The sequence below is a fragment of the Bactrocera latifrons genome, unplaced genomic scaffold, assembly GCF_001853355.1.
Source record: "Bactrocera latifrons isolate USDA-ARS-PBARC rearing strain unplaced genomic scaffold, ASM185335v1 scaffold_248, whole genome shotgun sequence".
Lineage (NCBI taxonomy): Eukaryota > Metazoa > Arthropoda > Insecta > Diptera > Tephritidae > Bactrocera > Bactrocera latifrons.
In genome coordinates this window covers 282,314-298,257 of record NW_017536052.1, presented here as the reverse complement: position 1 = coordinate 298,257, position 15,944 = coordinate 282,314, and the positions used below count along the sequence as shown (strand labels likewise).

At 32.6% G+C, this 15,944-nt stretch overlaps 2 protein-coding genes across 4 annotated transcripts in view; both read right to left on the bottom strand.

Annotated features, from left to right (window-relative positions):
- Positions 1-1,141: 1,141 nt before the first annotated feature.
- Positions 1,142-8,998, bottom strand: LOC108969307 (nuclear RNA export factor 2). 2 transcript variants are annotated; one of them, XM_018933939.1, is made up of 13 exons: positions 8,895-8,998; positions 8,606-8,838; positions 5,425-5,880; positions 5,229-5,366; positions 5,025-5,171; positions 4,807-4,908; positions 4,448-4,742; positions 4,060-4,397; positions 2,680-2,821; positions 2,381-2,628; positions 1,667-1,789; positions 1,396-1,601; positions 1,142-1,325 (listed from the first exon to the last, which is right to left on the bottom strand). In XM_018933939.1, the coding sequence occupies exons 1-13, from the start codon at positions 8,911-8,913 to the stop codon at positions 1,229-1,231; spliced, it is 2,544 nt and encodes an 847-aa protein (XP_018789484.1). In that variant the 5' UTR covers positions 8,914-8,998; the 3' UTR covers positions 1,142-1,228. The 2 variants fall into 2 exon arrangements, with proteins under 2 accessions (XP_018789484.1, XP_018789485.1); XM_018933940.1 differs by lacking the exon at positions 1,667-1,789.
- A 964-nt stretch (positions 8,999-9,962) lies between these two features.
- Positions 9,963-15,944, bottom strand: part of LOC108969291 (multiple inositol polyphosphate phosphatase 1) — a 13,701-nt gene continuing 7,719 nt past the window's right edge. For both annotated transcript variants that reach the window (XM_018933914.1, XM_018933915.1), the window contains 7 exons: positions 14,516-14,692; positions 13,204-13,295; positions 12,999-13,145; positions 12,270-12,359; positions 11,951-12,192; positions 11,318-11,417; positions 9,963-10,553 (listed from right to left, as the gene is read on the bottom strand). In XM_018933914.1, coding sequence (XP_018789459.1) covers positions 9,996-10,553; positions 11,318-11,417; positions 11,951-12,192; positions 12,270-12,359; positions 12,999-13,145; positions 13,204-13,295; positions 14,516-14,690 — 1,404 coding nt within the window. In that variant the 5' untranslated portion in view covers positions 14,691-14,692 and the 3' untranslated portion in view covers positions 9,963-9,995. The remainder of the gene's footprint in view (positions 10,554-11,317; positions 11,418-11,950; positions 12,193-12,269; positions 12,360-12,998; positions 13,146-13,203; positions 13,296-14,515; positions 14,693-15,944) is intronic.

The following is a 15,944-nucleotide window of genomic DNA, read 5'->3' as shown; positions in this document are numbered from 1 at the left end:
TTTAAGAAATGAAACATATATGTACATATCTATAATGTTCATAAGATAGGCTGCGTTCGAGGTACGTAACAATTATAGCAGTACAGTAGCTCTTTTGCATATTTGTCGATACTCTGCTGATGTGAAAAAATATTTAGTGCTGCCGACCATTTGTATAAATTTTGCACGAAAAGTGGTAGTAGAACGTGATGCTTATGCAAGTGTTGCGAAAACAAACTTGATTGACATCTCGAACGCATAAGCTGTGTACGGTAATGATGGAAAATTAAAATTCTGACTGATAAAAGTGAAAAGTTTTTACTTTTTTCGTGGTGAATCCGAACGAGTTTTATCCAGCTCCCGAGCTAGGTAAATTTTTGACACTTATAAATATGAATACAGATATTCATCCGGGATTAAACGAATTTAAATGAACCGCTGTATACATAACAAAAATATATTATTAGTATAGGTGATTAATTTGTTAATGTTATTAATATTTGTTCCATTTAATACAATAATTATACTCTAAATAAGAACATTTTTTGACTCCTTCTGAATTAATTTCATTTCGCTGAAATATTATAAAAAAAAAAAATATGATGAAAAAATTAGTAAAAATATTTTTGTAGTTGATCAATGTAAATGTAATTAAGTATACGTATGTATGTACATATGTGTATCGAACGCAAGTAATGCCTTAGTAGATTAGTGCGTTACCTAAAAATCTCAGTTAATATCAAGTGAATATCTTTGATTTTTTTCTAATTTTTGTAATATTGTTATTAGCAAGCTAAGTATATGCTTTTCATTTAATTAATTCTACGAATTTAATAATTTAGATAACAAGGCAAACATTCAAATGGCGCAATTGCTTTTGTTTTGAAATAAAGTGTGAAAATTTAACTTTCCATTTGGCACAGCACATTTGTTTACACCTTAGGAATTTTTTTCATTCCAACTCAACACAGGGGAAAATGTTACCGTTTAGCACACAGCCGTTGTGTGTTTTTGGGATAAGTGTTTGCCCAATGTTATCCATTTTAGAAAATGATGAGCACCGCAATCTCCTTTTGCTGTTACTGCCGCTTTTTTTTTTAATTTTCAAATTTATTGTTTTACCAAATTAACGCTATGCTATTATAATAAAAAATTACACAAATTTATGTAATCTCGGTTGTTTCGTATTTTATTTTGAATTAATGTACACAATTCTTCACTTAAGTTTAAAGAAATCGGTATGTATGCTCTAATTAAAAGCTGTCTCTGGTATTTTTTTATTGTCACAAAAACTTAAAAAAATCAATAAAGATTTTTTAAAATTCCATTTGGCATCTTCCAAGAAGCTAATTTATGAAAAAGTATATTATTATTACTTCTATTTTTCAATATTATCCCGTTAATATATTTTCTTACCGAATACACCATAGGGGTTTGAGTTTTGTTACTTCTTGGAGCATTATTAAGAGAGCTTCCTTATCTGAAACTGTCACAGCATCGTTGTCACCTTGACATTCACTCTTAAAATATTTGAAGGAATTTTTAAACTGTTGACTTGTGGGATTGTATATACTTAATTGTTCATTGACAATTTGATACTTGATAGCTTTGTTGAGAATACCCTGTAATAAGATATTAGGCGGATAAAAGTTTTGCAATGAAATTATATACATATAACTCAACATACAAGTTTCGCTTCTACCGGCATAAGGACAAATGTTCGAGTAAAAGACATCAATATGTCGGTGTCCATAACACCGGGAGCTTGATCATAAAATACTCCATTGATTGTTAATGTTATCATGTTTTCCTGTTAAATATAATATTTTAAACAAATTTGAGAACATGAAAAACAAGTGTATCATCGAAGAATTTTGTAATTCCGATTTCTTTTATTTCTTTTCGAAAATCCGGAAAAAATATTCGTCAGGTCTTTATTTTTGTTAATTAAAAAATTTGATCAGGCCCTAGATTTTTTGTCCAATTAATTTGAAATGAATCGGGTTTGTGATGACTAACAAGAAGCTACGGTTGGAAATGGATAACTCAAACAGCCATTACTTAACATTTTTTCCATATTTTTTATAATTTCTGTCAAGTTAAGTCGAAAACTTTTTAATGATGCCATGTTTTCACTATTATAAAGTACAATAATTTACTTCAAAAAAAAAAAAAAAAAAAATTATATAAGATTCTAATTTTTGATGTGCCATATTACACCTAACCCCATGATACAATTCTCATCAGCCACTATAATAATTTCTAATTCGCAAAGTTGAATACAACTTTTATTCATGTACGTCTAAACAATGATGTTGAATCGAGAAGAATCTGACTTTGATAAACGTCGATATAAAGTAATTTGATCAGAAATTTCTTTTCAAAATAATATAATACATACGTTATAAATCATTGTATCTGTATTGAAGGTCAACAAATCATGCCGCGTGCTGGGTAGCTGAAAAAAAACTTCCATGATTTGATTAGCACCTAGATATATACTGGTGTGTGCTCGAGAAAGATCTGCAATTTTTAATATGTTTCTACAATTTTGACGATATTTAGATATGCGTTTAAAATTTTGCGAAGTCATTTGAGCAACGATATAATTAAATGAAAAGGTGAAAATTGCGTTCCGATGATATAATTCTGAAAAGTAAAATCGTTTATAAAATAAATATCATCCGAGCAGATACTCACCCTTCAAACTTGAGCGGTCATGAGAATCAAAACACTTGAAAAACCGTGGTACAAATTCATTAACAAAATCATAGCCTCTTACATCACACAAGAAGTTCTTCTGAGAGCTTAAGTAACCTTTATTTTTTATTTCCATGTTATCCTGAAAAAAATGTATATATACAAAGAAGTATATATTTTAATACATTATAACAAAAAGTATTCCTATGACTTAATTTGTAWAAAGAGTATACCGTAGAATGAATGATTTCGTCAACAGGGATTGAAGTCATATCACTCAACTTCGTAAAATTCGATTTTTAAGGGGGTCGTTTAAAGTTTTCAATCGTCTCTTATTCAGCAAATATAGAAAATCACCATAAGTTTATTGAATGAACCAGTGGCATGTAATATATTAAAAATATTGCTGAGCATAAGTGGACTAAAAATGGTGCACCAAAGCACCTTTCATTTTGGCACAACTAAGATGTCTCGTTGTTGCGGATAAAAAATAATGCGACCTGTCTTGCTATCTAAGGGGCGTTCAACAACATACAGCCGGATGTATTATTGGAACTCTTGACAAGTTTGAAGTCGGTTATGGCTGAAGTGAGGTGGTGAACAGGCATTCGGCAAGTAAATAGGGGCTTTCTGCAAGGTGACATTATATTCCCTTTGCTTGTAACGGTTATCTAAACCTTAGGTAGGCTAGACTAGATTAACCCAATCTCTTTCGGGGGGTAGAACTATAGGGAAAGGCCTGCTAGATAAGTGGGAATCATTGGACATACCGAGAGATAATAAGAGTTAATCGACGACTAATTAAACGCAGGGCGTGTGTATATGCTTTTGTTTCTTAACTTCTAAATACCGTTCAATCTTACCTCGAGGATAAAAATAGTTGATGTCTAATAGCGTTTTCTTTTCTCGCTTTAAATGTTGCCTAATTATATGGCAATAATATTTAACTGATCCATTAAAAGTTGGAAAAATGTTAAATTTTTTGCATGAAAAATTATTGAAACAATTGTACTTTGTGAGAAATTGAAATTGCTACAATTTTTTCTGGTTAAAAGGCAATATTTTGTTTTTTTATTTACTATTGGGTTGGCATCCAATATCATATTACACCTGCTCGCAACTAGCCAAAAGGCTTGTAGGCTGCGAGACCCTTCTGGCAAAAAATGACTGTAAGAAGTTCTCTGAACTACTTCCTCATAAAAAGTAATTTTCGCAGCAAGTTTAGGTGTTCTGACTGGGCACGGTGCAATAACTCACACCGTTGCGGCTTAATGTCGTGTCAGAAACTTTTTGCCAGAGGTACATTCTCCTCAAGTTCTCTAATCACGGAATATCTGAGGCAACCCTATTATAATAGTGTATTTCATTTCGAAAACTTACCAGTTTTGTCAGCTCCGGAAAGAGCCTTCTAACAGCTTTTACATATTCACCAGCGGATGAATATTTGGTGCACAAAGGATTACCGTCTAGACGTAAAGTTTTCAAGCCAAGCGCAGAAAGCTTCTTAACGTCCTTCAAATCCACGATCCAGTTGTTCCCTAGATCTATAGCTTTTAAATTACTCATTATATTTAAAACTTTTGACACATTAGCATTAGTTATTTTATTGTGTGTCAAACGTAGTTCCACACAACTGGTAAGAAGTTTTCGAGATGCCTGCGTTAGAACTCGCCTCAAAATTTTTGGCGAACTTAAATTGATGACAATATTTTCCAAACCTACGAATTGTCATTGTAATTTTTTACACTTCTCTAAAGATGGAGTTTACCTTCGACGCTTTCAAAGTTATCCAAATTTAACAGCCTATTTATACCGTTATAACGACGTGTGAGGGCTTTATCAATACATTCCATGGGCTCTATTTGTCCTTGTTTGAACGGTCGAACATTCATAAGCATATAGTATTTTAAAGTTTTGTCTATTTGAATTTCCGAGAGCGCCGAATATTTATCTACAATAGTAGTTAAGCGAGGAACATTTATTTCCATTTTACAAATATCAACCAAGTGTTTAAGCTGATCAAAGCATTGGCGCACCAGAAATTGATGTTCACCAGCCGAAAACTATGAACGAATTGTAAAATTTAAATTAAATATTAGCTTCAAAATTATAGACAAAGACTTTTACCTTATAATAACAAGGATATATCTCAGATAGCTTTTGTGACACAGTAATAAAAAAATAGTCCATAATTTCATGTTTTGTAAATTCTTGTCCCGAATCAGGTATCTGTTTATATTAAAAAATAATAATATGAAATAAAATATAATAACATGTATACATATATATAAATACTATATGAAAAACAATTTTTAATCGAGGAGTAACCATTTAATTTGTTTTACCACAATAGCATGCCAATCATTGCTTTGTTGGAACTTGAGAATATCCTTCTTATTATTTAGATCTACTCGATGTCCATTGCTGTTGATGTCTACTTCGTAGTCCAAAGGCGAATAGAGTTTCGACAAATTTTCGACCGGTATACCATCCTTCAAAAATTATATACATAAGTCTTTATAAAAAATGTATGTATTACATGAACTTACAATTAATTTAAAGTTTTTTTGAATAGGTCGTAGACACTCTGGATAATTGTTACCAGTTGTGATCGGGTTACCAGCCAGCAATAATTCGTCTGCTTTCACTTCGCTTAAATCGCGGCATAAACGAGATGACGAAGTAATCTGTAAAAAGTTATTACATTTTATTACAAATATAATTTAATCTCGTTTAAGTTTTTACCTTGTTTTTACTTAAATCCAAAACCACAAATTCAGCACCAGCAAAAACTTTTAGAGGTGCTACAGTTGTAATACCGTTATCGCTTAGGATCAACCCTTTCACTAAGCGAAATTTGTCATCATTGCCATAGATTAAATTACAAATAGTCTCAAAGACAGCACGATTACCCATATTAACTACTAAATCACAAAATTCCATTTGGGTATTAAATCGGCATAAATTTAATATACCATCTACACCATTTACGCGCTCCATACAAGTATAAAGTCGGTTGAGTGCTTCCAAAAGCTTAGCGTGTGGTGATATTTGTCCGAACTTATAATCACCTACATTAAAATGTACTTCCAGGTGTACAAAAGAAGCATCAGAAAGCTGAACGCGAAGATTATGTTCAAACAGTTTATTTATTGCCGCTTTACAATTCCGCACGAGAAAACGATCGTCTTTTACACCTCGCTATTATATTAAAAAAAAAAAAAATATTAATCCAATAGACTTAAAATTTTTAATACATAGAATCTTATACAGTGTTATATAGCTTAAGCCTGAGACTGACAGTAAACTAATAAAAGAACAAGTAAAGAAAGTTTAAGGTCGGGTGTAACCGAACATTTTATACTGTTGTAAGCTAAAGTGATTTTCGTACATATGTATGTATTTCAATTAAAAGGAAGTATTGAGTCCATCCTTCACAACCATAGGCAAGAAGAATGAGAATCTTTCGGAATTTCAGTTAGATTACTTACATATTGATCAATGGATGCGATATAAATTTATTATTTGAAGGCTAAGCCAAGTATTGCCCCATTTCTATTTCTGTTTTCACAAAAATATTCTCCCCGAATTTCAATACTCACAGACTGATTGGTAAAAAATTATCCTTAAGCACTGGGGTCAACATATTTGGAGACTATGTCCTTGGAAAGTTATAGTCGACAATTTTTGGGCGTAAGATTAAATATCTTGAGGACACTATCTGTATTAAGTTTTATTCTGATAACTCCATTGATGTTTGAATTCTACATTGTAAAGTCAAAGTCAGTACAGTCTAAGCGACTGCGCAATATGGTTATGTAGTACTAGATTTCAGCATAAGAAAATACATCACGCTATCTGGCTGTCTCCGGATCGAAAAGACAAAAACCAGATCGATCATGTTGTGATAGACGGAATATTACCTTGTTGTAGTCACGATTGGCACATTTGCCTCTATGCAGCAAAAAACATACGTCAACAAACACAAGGAAGATTCGACGTAGAGAAGTTGCAATCACAACAGACAGCCGAGCGATTTTCTACTCGACTTGCACTCCTGCTCTGAGAGCACTTCTCAGCAACTCGGTATAAGAGAACTGTGGGACGGCATTTTAAGCCCCTTACATACAGCTGCAACTGAAGCAATTGGTTTTCGGAAAAAGCAAAAGTACGATGAGGACTGCCGTGTCGCAGCGGAGAGAAAACAGACTGCTTACCTCCCAACGTTACGAGGAAGCGAGTCACATTTGCAGACAGAAAAAGAGAGAGGCCGAAATACGAATCCAGAACTTGATAAGTTGGCCGACAAGGGTAATGCTTGAAAATTCTACGAAAAAATGCGGCGACTAACAGAAGGTTTCAAGACCGGAGAACCGAATAGAGAATCGACACACACCACCGTTTCATCAATTTCAAAGCTGCTTTTGACAGCACGAAAAGGAGCTGCCTTTATGCCGCGATGTCTGAATTTGATATCCCCGAACACCGACTCCCCATCGTGCGACTTCTTCAATGCTGGAGAAAATAATTCGATCTGCCGAACTTAATCGAGCAAGTACAATCTTCTATAAGAGTGTGCAGCAGCTGGCATACGCCGATGATATTGATATCATTGGCCTCAACAGCCGTGCTGTTAGTTCTGACTTTTCCAAAATATATAAGTAAGCAAGACAAATGGGTCAGGTGGTGAACGAGGGAAAAATTAAATATCTCCTGTCATCAAATAAACAGTCGTCCCACTCGCGGCTTGGTTCTTACGCCAATTTTGACAATCAAACTTTGAAGTCGTTTATAATTTCGCACATTTTGGAATTAGTATCAACACTATCAACGCCACGCGCATTTCTAATTTTTACAACGGCTCTCATACAGACCTTTCCTGTCCTTCTAATTGTGAAATTTAAGGTTTGTGTTCAGTGAGTTATCGTTATTTTCAATATAATCGTTGTTTGGCGAGTGTGGACGTGATTATTATATGATTATACCAATTTTAACAAAGGATGAGGAAACGATAAAAAAGACTTTGCCAACCAGTGAATTGATGTTGATGGCTCCGTGCGAGTTCTTCTTGAAAATAATAGTACACGAAGTAGGCAAACGGGAAGAAATGTTGAACCTAAGTCAATTTTTCTTTTTTGTTCTTAATTATATGCTAGTAGATAGTATAGGGATTAGTTATTTCTCTTTTTTGATATTAAAATTTTTTAATATTCTCTTCGATATGGGGTAAAGAAGTTTAGGTCTAATAAAGGGCCTTTGAAAACCACTACGATCCCTTTATCAGAACATCCCTACCGGGCAAAAGGATCATAATGAGGTCAAACACCAAATTATGACACAGATTCCACACTTCGGTCGGATAAACAACTATGTAGAACTAATTTAAGCCACAAAAGCACTCATGGTATACAAAGGACTGGCTGATATATTTCGGGGCTGTAAGCCAAGTATCATCAGGTGGATATATCGTTATTCGTGATAAAAGGTTTGACTTTTTCATTTTAAAACAAATGTGTATATAAAAAGTATTAATTTCGATTCAACTCGAAAAATAACTTATTACAAATATATTCAAAACTACAAGACATTGGCAGCAATAGACTTTGTATTATTAATCTGGAAGACATCCTAGAATATTAATTCACACAATGGCATTGTTTTTAAACTTAGTCCAGTTTACTGTATTCAGATTTCGGCAATGCGTACATAATCGATAAATCAAACCGATATTAGTTTCAATTAAAATTTATTAGGCATCTTTTGCAATCATTTTTAAAATCCATCAAGGATATTTGATTTTCTGATCAACTATATCCATAATTTATGAGAACATCATGTCTTATATTTTTTATCAGTTAATAAAATTATTTCATAAAATAATAAGGTGATGAATTTTACTTAGGACGTTAATTTAAAAAATATTTACCCGATATGCAACAGGAAACAGCTCTTCTCCTTCAACAGCTTCAAAGATTACTTGCAAGATTTCTGCCATGCCATCCCGTCCACCGAATTTCCCATTGTGCTGAACCACAATTTGATGCCAAGCATTTCCTTGTGCTATAACTCTAGGGTCATAAGTATTGCAGCGCGAGTATGCTGTGGTGTTTTTATAAGAAACCTCAATAGGCAGATTATTAGAAAACTGATAGACCTCATCTATAACAAAACATAATATTTAGGTGGTAAAATTTTAAAACCTATATGTATCATACCTGGTCGAGAAATAGCCATTTCTTATTTATAAATATTAGATGTTCAAACAACCGGCAAACTAATATTTGATATAAACAATCAGTGATTCCATTGACACTTGTTGGTTTGGTAGGAATCTTAGGCGACTGCTACACTTACAATATTAATTGATCTCGATCCAACGTTACGATATTTAATGAACTATTGTTAAGCAATATTGATGTATCGCGATCCACTTCACAAGAGCACGAGTAATTTTTGCTTTCTCAAAGAGTATTTTATAAAAATGTTGCAATCATGCGTATAAAAGTTGCGTACATAAGAGTAAGAATATTAACTTATTAATATTATTGCATGACTTAGGAGAATGGAGTAATGTATAGAAGTTCCGCAAGTGAGGAAAGTTCTCTGATCGCTGATCCGATATCAAAATCGTGTTTGGCAACTTTAACACCAGGGTGGGTAAGGAAGGTATATTTGGCATAACAGTTGGTAAATTCAGCCTCTACGAGGAAACATCTCAAAATAGATTGAGGATGACCGACTTAGCCGGGACCTAAAATATGGTTATCTGTGGTGCTTTATTCCAGCATAGATTTAGCAAACTCACCAAGCTAACTGACTGTCTCTGAATCGAAAATCCACCAACCAGATCGATTATGTTGTGATAGACGGAAGATACGTATCCAGGTTTTTAGACATGTGTACGCTCCGAAGTCTTAACACCGACCCGGACCACCATCAGCAAAAACACCCGCCAACAAATACAAGAAAGGATCGACGTCGAGAGCGGCAATCACAACATTATTTGTTTCTCGGACTAAAGCTTGTTTCATAAAAATCAAACTTGCTCAAAATCACGGCTGTGATTTGTTATTATATTCCAACGTCTGAGTTGGCGGATGAATCTGAACTTGAAAGTAGCCTTATGATTCTCTTCAGTGCCATTTAGCAAATTCATATACACTAAAGGTATGTCAAATATAAGGCCAAATGAGTACTTTGAAAGGTTTAAATGGAGAAAATATATTTCTCTCCCTGCTCCACACAATTAAAATAATAATACAGAAAAAGAATACAATAATACATAAAAACATTTGTAACTAATTTTTATTTTTACTTTAATACATTAAGCGTAAGATTATAGAAGTACAAAACAACAACAAAGATAATGACGTTACTATAGAAACCGCACTTGCACCCGCACAGTAAAAATTGCTGCAATCTGCGGTATAAAGTAATTGATACTGTTTTAAAACTTCAGGCCAATCGCACAAGCTACCATCACACCAATCGAATTCCACAGCGTTTTGATTAAGAAAGAATATAGCCTTATCGGTCATGTTATCGTTGCATTTATACTTTACTGCTATAAAATTTGATGCGAAAGGATCCAAATTGCTAGTTCTCCATTTGTAGTCAGACCTATTGTAATTGGCGGCAGTAAGAGGCGTATTATCCTTTGCTATACCTAATGCAGCAAGAAGTGTCTGCACTCCACTAGTGTGCGCAAAATAAGCAACAACATTAGGTGTAGTTTCGTTGTTAAGATGCGTCAGCATATCCTGAGCAGCACGGCAATTAAGTCGAGTATTTTCTCCATAACCGTAGCCGAGTTTATAATAGTACTTCATATCATCTTCGTACTCAAGTAAGGTAACTTGTTCAGAAGTAAGAACCTATGGAAAAGAAAGTAAATTAGAAATAGCACTTGCATACTTGCATGGTGAAAAAGCACTCCAAAACTATGTAAGGGTAAAATTCAGCATTCAAACATTATATATTTTTAAAGCGTAGGAATTTAATGATGGAATTTTTTCTTGGTAACAGCGAAAATGGTATAATAAAAGAAGTAAAGTAGCAAAGTTCGAAGGTAATCACATATTTTACATAATGGTGGACAAATTTAAAATTTGAACATTAATTTTCGAGCGTAAAATTGGTCTAATTTCTACAACGTCCACCTCTGTAGGTGGCCAAGAAACATTTAGCAATAAATCGATTCTCCTCATATGCAACGCCAACCTTTTTAGAGGAATACGTATACCAAGTTTATTAAGATATTTAAATTTATTCATTCGCAGTATTACACAGTAGAACTACAGAAAATATCGTATATACTTGTATGTCCGTAGTAAAATTGTATATACCTTACACGGAATATTTGTTGAGGTTTCTAAATGCATACGACCTTGGAGAAAATCAAAGCATTAACGTATGACAAACAAAACGATGATATAAGTATGTAAGAATAAGTTACTAAGTCGTGATACATTCGGATATACCTATCACTGAGATACTATCGTATTAGATACGCTGAATTATTGAACAAATTTGAGTTCAGTAATCACAGGGGGTATTCATCTATTCTATTATTGATGGCTTAAAAACATTTTAATTCAAATAGTATCGTAGTTCAAAAGAGTTGTATACAGATACTTACAGCACACCATGCGCTTATGCGATCAACTTGCCAGGCCTGTTCATAACGACACATATCCCACATCAGTTCAACATCACTAGACTCCAAAGGATACTGAAATCTTTAAAATATTTATGATAAACATTTTTATTTATAATTAGTTTAAAATACTTTTTTTTTATATATATTTCAAACTGTTAACTTATTTATTGATCAGTTCCGTTTGAACTTAGTTCTTCATCGTTCGATATTAGTTCATAATAATCGTTTTTTCATCCAGGTATTTGCTAAGTAATAAACGTTTTTTAAAAAGACAAAAAACAGCTGGTGAATAAAAACATTTGCATTGCATAAACAATCGTTGCAATAGATGCAATCTTATCATATTGAAGATCAATCACTCAGCCTAGTGCTATATTCAATAACTCGTACTTTAGATTTGCAGTAGCTGCTCTAATTAGCCGTAGAATCATATCACTGTGCAATGCTCATTGTGATAAAAGCATCAAAAAATTACTAGCGCTAATTTAAAATGGACAGAAATAATATCAGCACTAAACTTTCAACACTTCTCTTTATATTACGAACTTGCCTAAACTTACTTTACTTACTTAGTTTTCAAACAATAAAACAAATAATGGAAAATATTCATACCCTAATCGTTTTGAGATTTCTTCAATAGTTTTATTCCATACAGCTGAATGCTTGAATTTATAGCTCTCAGAGTTAATTCCGCTGTAGTCATGAGCTTTCCAAGATTCGCAATAGTCATAAGGCCGTAAAAGCAAATCCTGTTCTGGTATTGGTTCTGGTTGTACAGTGTTATTAACACCAAAGAGACCCTCCACAAAAGCCTTAAAACTTTCTGTAGTGCGTTGAGTGTCTGTGTGACGGAACTATTAAATTAATAATAATTATGAAAACATATAACTAGTTCAATTACAGTTTCTGAGCAATAAAATATTAAGATTACCTTATAATGGCTGTTATTGTAATTTTTATTTAAAACATCACCATATAACCTTTGATAAGTTTTTGCTGTTCCTTTAAGATCTTCATATCCCTAAAAGAATTAAATTTAATAACATACATTAAATTAATTTTGAGGGCTTATAACAAGTCAACCAAAACCCTCACTTTGAATTAAACATTTAAAAATTATTCTCTCTCAATAACTTTCATTTATAATACATTTTCATTGTCTTGTTTTTCATAATATCGATCTGATAATTTTTTAACATGTCATCAACTAACTTTTCGCAGTGCTTTCTCACGATCAAACTCTTAAACCCTTGCATAAGACTTTTCCACTCGGTTTTTGAATACGATTCACCATCGTTGTAAATTTTTCATCGACTAAAATATATGTATCTAATTGACGGACCAACAAACCCCAGCTTTAACTTTAGGTTTTGAGAACTTCGGAAAAACAGCAATCAATCAGCTACCACTTTTATGCGCTATAATTTAAATACTATCCTTAAATATTATTTATTTCAGTTGCTTCGTAAGTTATACAAAGAAAGTGAGATGTATTTAGTCCGAATTTTAATTCTCGAAATTCAACAAGGAACCTAACCCTTCCAGGTTCGAGTGAAACCAAATATTTTCCACTATTAAAACTTTCATGGAACAAAGCGTGGAAAATACGAAATAATCGAAAAAATAATATTTAAAGTTATAGCGAAAGAATTCAATATACCTGTGGAGTCAAAAATTGTTCTTTGTCAATTGTAATACTGGCATTCCATTTCCACATGGATAACAGAGTGAGGTCTTCTAAGCAGAGAGCATTTGTGTCCGGTTTTGTACGACGAACACGGTAATTTTTTACAATTTCATCTCCCAGCTATAAAAAGAGCATTATTGAAATTTGAATAGTTTTTTTAAATAAATTCTCAACCTACTATTTCTAATCTTGGAGCCGCTTTTATGGTGCTCACTGTTGGCAATCGAGTTCCATGTCGATGTAAAATCCAAATTTTTGTTGCTTTACATCCTGTAAATAAATTTTTTGAATATAAGAAAGTATTAGTAAATTAAGCTATTGTAAAATATGCTCGTATAGAAATGTAATGTTGTTTCTTAACTAAGACAAAATGAAGGAAAATACATTTCAGATGACAAAATCTTAAATAGATTACAATGATATGTGGTATCTTATTGACTTATAGTGAAGGTCATAGACACACTTAGTTTTTCTACTAAACAAAAATTTTTCCTTGACCTGTCCTTGCTTAACTTGGCTTGAAACTCCTTAGCTTTTTCTTTTAAAACCAATGCGTTGATCGGGTAATTCTTGCTGCGTTGTAATAAAAAACATTTGTAAAGTGCCTTTTCCATTCTCGGAAGTTCTGAAACACGGAGAGTTTTACGTTTTCCAGGGCTCGATAGCGTGTTGTTAACACATTCTAAAATTTGTTTTTCTTTTTTTACGATTCCACAAATTGTGGACTTAGCAATATTGAATTTTTTGGATAGGGCTCTAACACTTTCTCCATTGCATTAATCATTTCAGCCTCTTTTTGGTAAGCTCAAAATATTAATTTTCGTCCCATTATGCAATAAAAAAATATGTATCCAACAACATCGCACGCATCGGCCGTTGCATAATTTCTAGCTGGATACTGATGTGGACATGTTAACAAACAAACAACAGTACGAATATTTATGTATGTCGTATATGACATATTATATTTTCGCGTATAAAATAATAAAAAAAATTTTGTTCGAGTTATCGTGTGTTCGAGTTTTCGCGAGTGTACTTTATAACGTAAAATGTTATGTGTTTAAAATGYGGTTATTTTGAATAATTATGATACAGAAAAACTGAAAATAAATAAAATTGGCATCAAAATAAAATCATAAACCTACCCCCATCTGAATAACCTTAAATAATTTTTGTATTGTTAATGTGATGTTTTGGTAATTAACTGATCTAAAAACACGAATTATAAATCTGGTCCATAATCTTAAGTTGCTTGAAAATGCATAGCTTTTAATCATAAATGATATATGCAGCGAAATTCGTCGTTTAAAAATTGTTTGCTGCTCTTTCTTCAAAATTTGAAGAAGACTTATTTTGATGACAAATACATGTACATATACATATTCACAATAATTGAGATATATAGTAAAATTTAAAAAAAAATTTAAAAGGAAAATGTTATAGGCATCTAATAATATACTCATTTAGATGAAAAATATGTTAAATCACACCTGGAACCAAGTACTCCTTTTCCATGTTCGTTCCCTTAATTATCTGATAAGCTGTTTTTGATGTAAAGTGTCGTGTCTGAGGTCTTTCCGTGTCTTTGCCGAAACAATAATCATCTTGACTGTGAACACATATTTGCAAACATAACACTAAAATGATAGCCAACAGGAATCTCATATCTGCAATATAAGTGGGTTAGAGTTTATTATTTTACATATTCAAAAGTATTTTGGGATTAATTTTCAATTTTATTACACTCACACGAAATAACATAAAACTTAACAAAAACAAGAAAAAACGTTAACTTCGGCTGCACCGGAGCTAATATACCCTTTACAAGTGCATTTCTTTTAGTAAGTATGTGTTCAGTTTGTATGGAAGGTATATGCTATAGTTATGCGATTTGAACAATTTTTTCTGAGATTATATTACTACCTTAATAATCCGTAAATATATGTATGTATCTGTCAAATGTGAATGTTTTCCATACAAGAACTTGATTCCGATCGTTCAGTTTGTATGGCAGCTATATGCTATTGTGGTCCGATATCGGCAGTTCCAACAAATGAGCAGCTTCTTGAAGAGAAAATGACGTTTGCAAAATTTCAAAACGATATCTTAAAAACTGAGGAACTAGTTCGTATATATACAGACAGACCGACGGACAGACAGACAGAGTATTTTGAGATGAGATACTGATCATTTATATATATAGTATACTTAAAGGGTCTACAATGCTTTCTTCTGGGTGTTACAAACTTCCTAGAAAGTGAAATTGGCAATATTCAGTTCAAATTAGTATACTTTATCATTAAATTTCTAGTATTGATTTCTATATCGTAAAGTGAAAGAATCTTTGCACAGAAAAATAAAGCAGATCACAAGGTAAATCTATAGAGACATACTTAATAACCTTTTCGTGCTTGGATTGGAGAATGTTGACGTAGAATATTTTTGATTCTATACAGCTAACGAAACAATCAATTTATTCAAGGGTACAATTCCGATTTCCTTGGCGCCACGATTTGAAGGTACCGTAAGGCAGGGTTATAGGTACCGTAAACGCTTAGTTTAGGAGATATTCGACCTTCAAGTTCAAAAATTCGCAAAATTCGAGCATTTCGAGAAGCTATTTCTCCACATTTAATACACTTTACTTACATTTTTCTCTTCTAATTAGTTAAATTAAACTATAAACTTTTAAATAAATCCACATTTTACACTTTTAGCAGGTTTTTTAAAAATTGGATTTTACACTCGCAGTGAACACCATTTGTGTGCTCAAAATTACGACGAAATGGAGCGCTGCCATGTGATAATAAGGAAATTCGCTGAAATTTCTTTTTTTCCAAAAATTGCTCAATCCCTGCATATGAATATGTTTTTTTATTTAATTTAATAAACGAATAAGTAATATTATATAGTAATATT

Bases quoted from the DNA above. Each gene is read 5' to 3' on its own strand.
- LOC108969307 (XM_018933939.1), bottom strand. The intron at 5,172-5,228 runs GTAAGTTCATGT...TAATTTTTGAAG, and splicing joins AAAAAAACTTTAAATTAATT to GATGGTATACCGGTCGAAAA. The intron at 1,326-1,395 runs GTAAGAAAATAT...TTCATAAATTAG, and splicing joins AAACCCCTATGGTGTATTCG to CTTCTTGGAAGATGCCAAAT.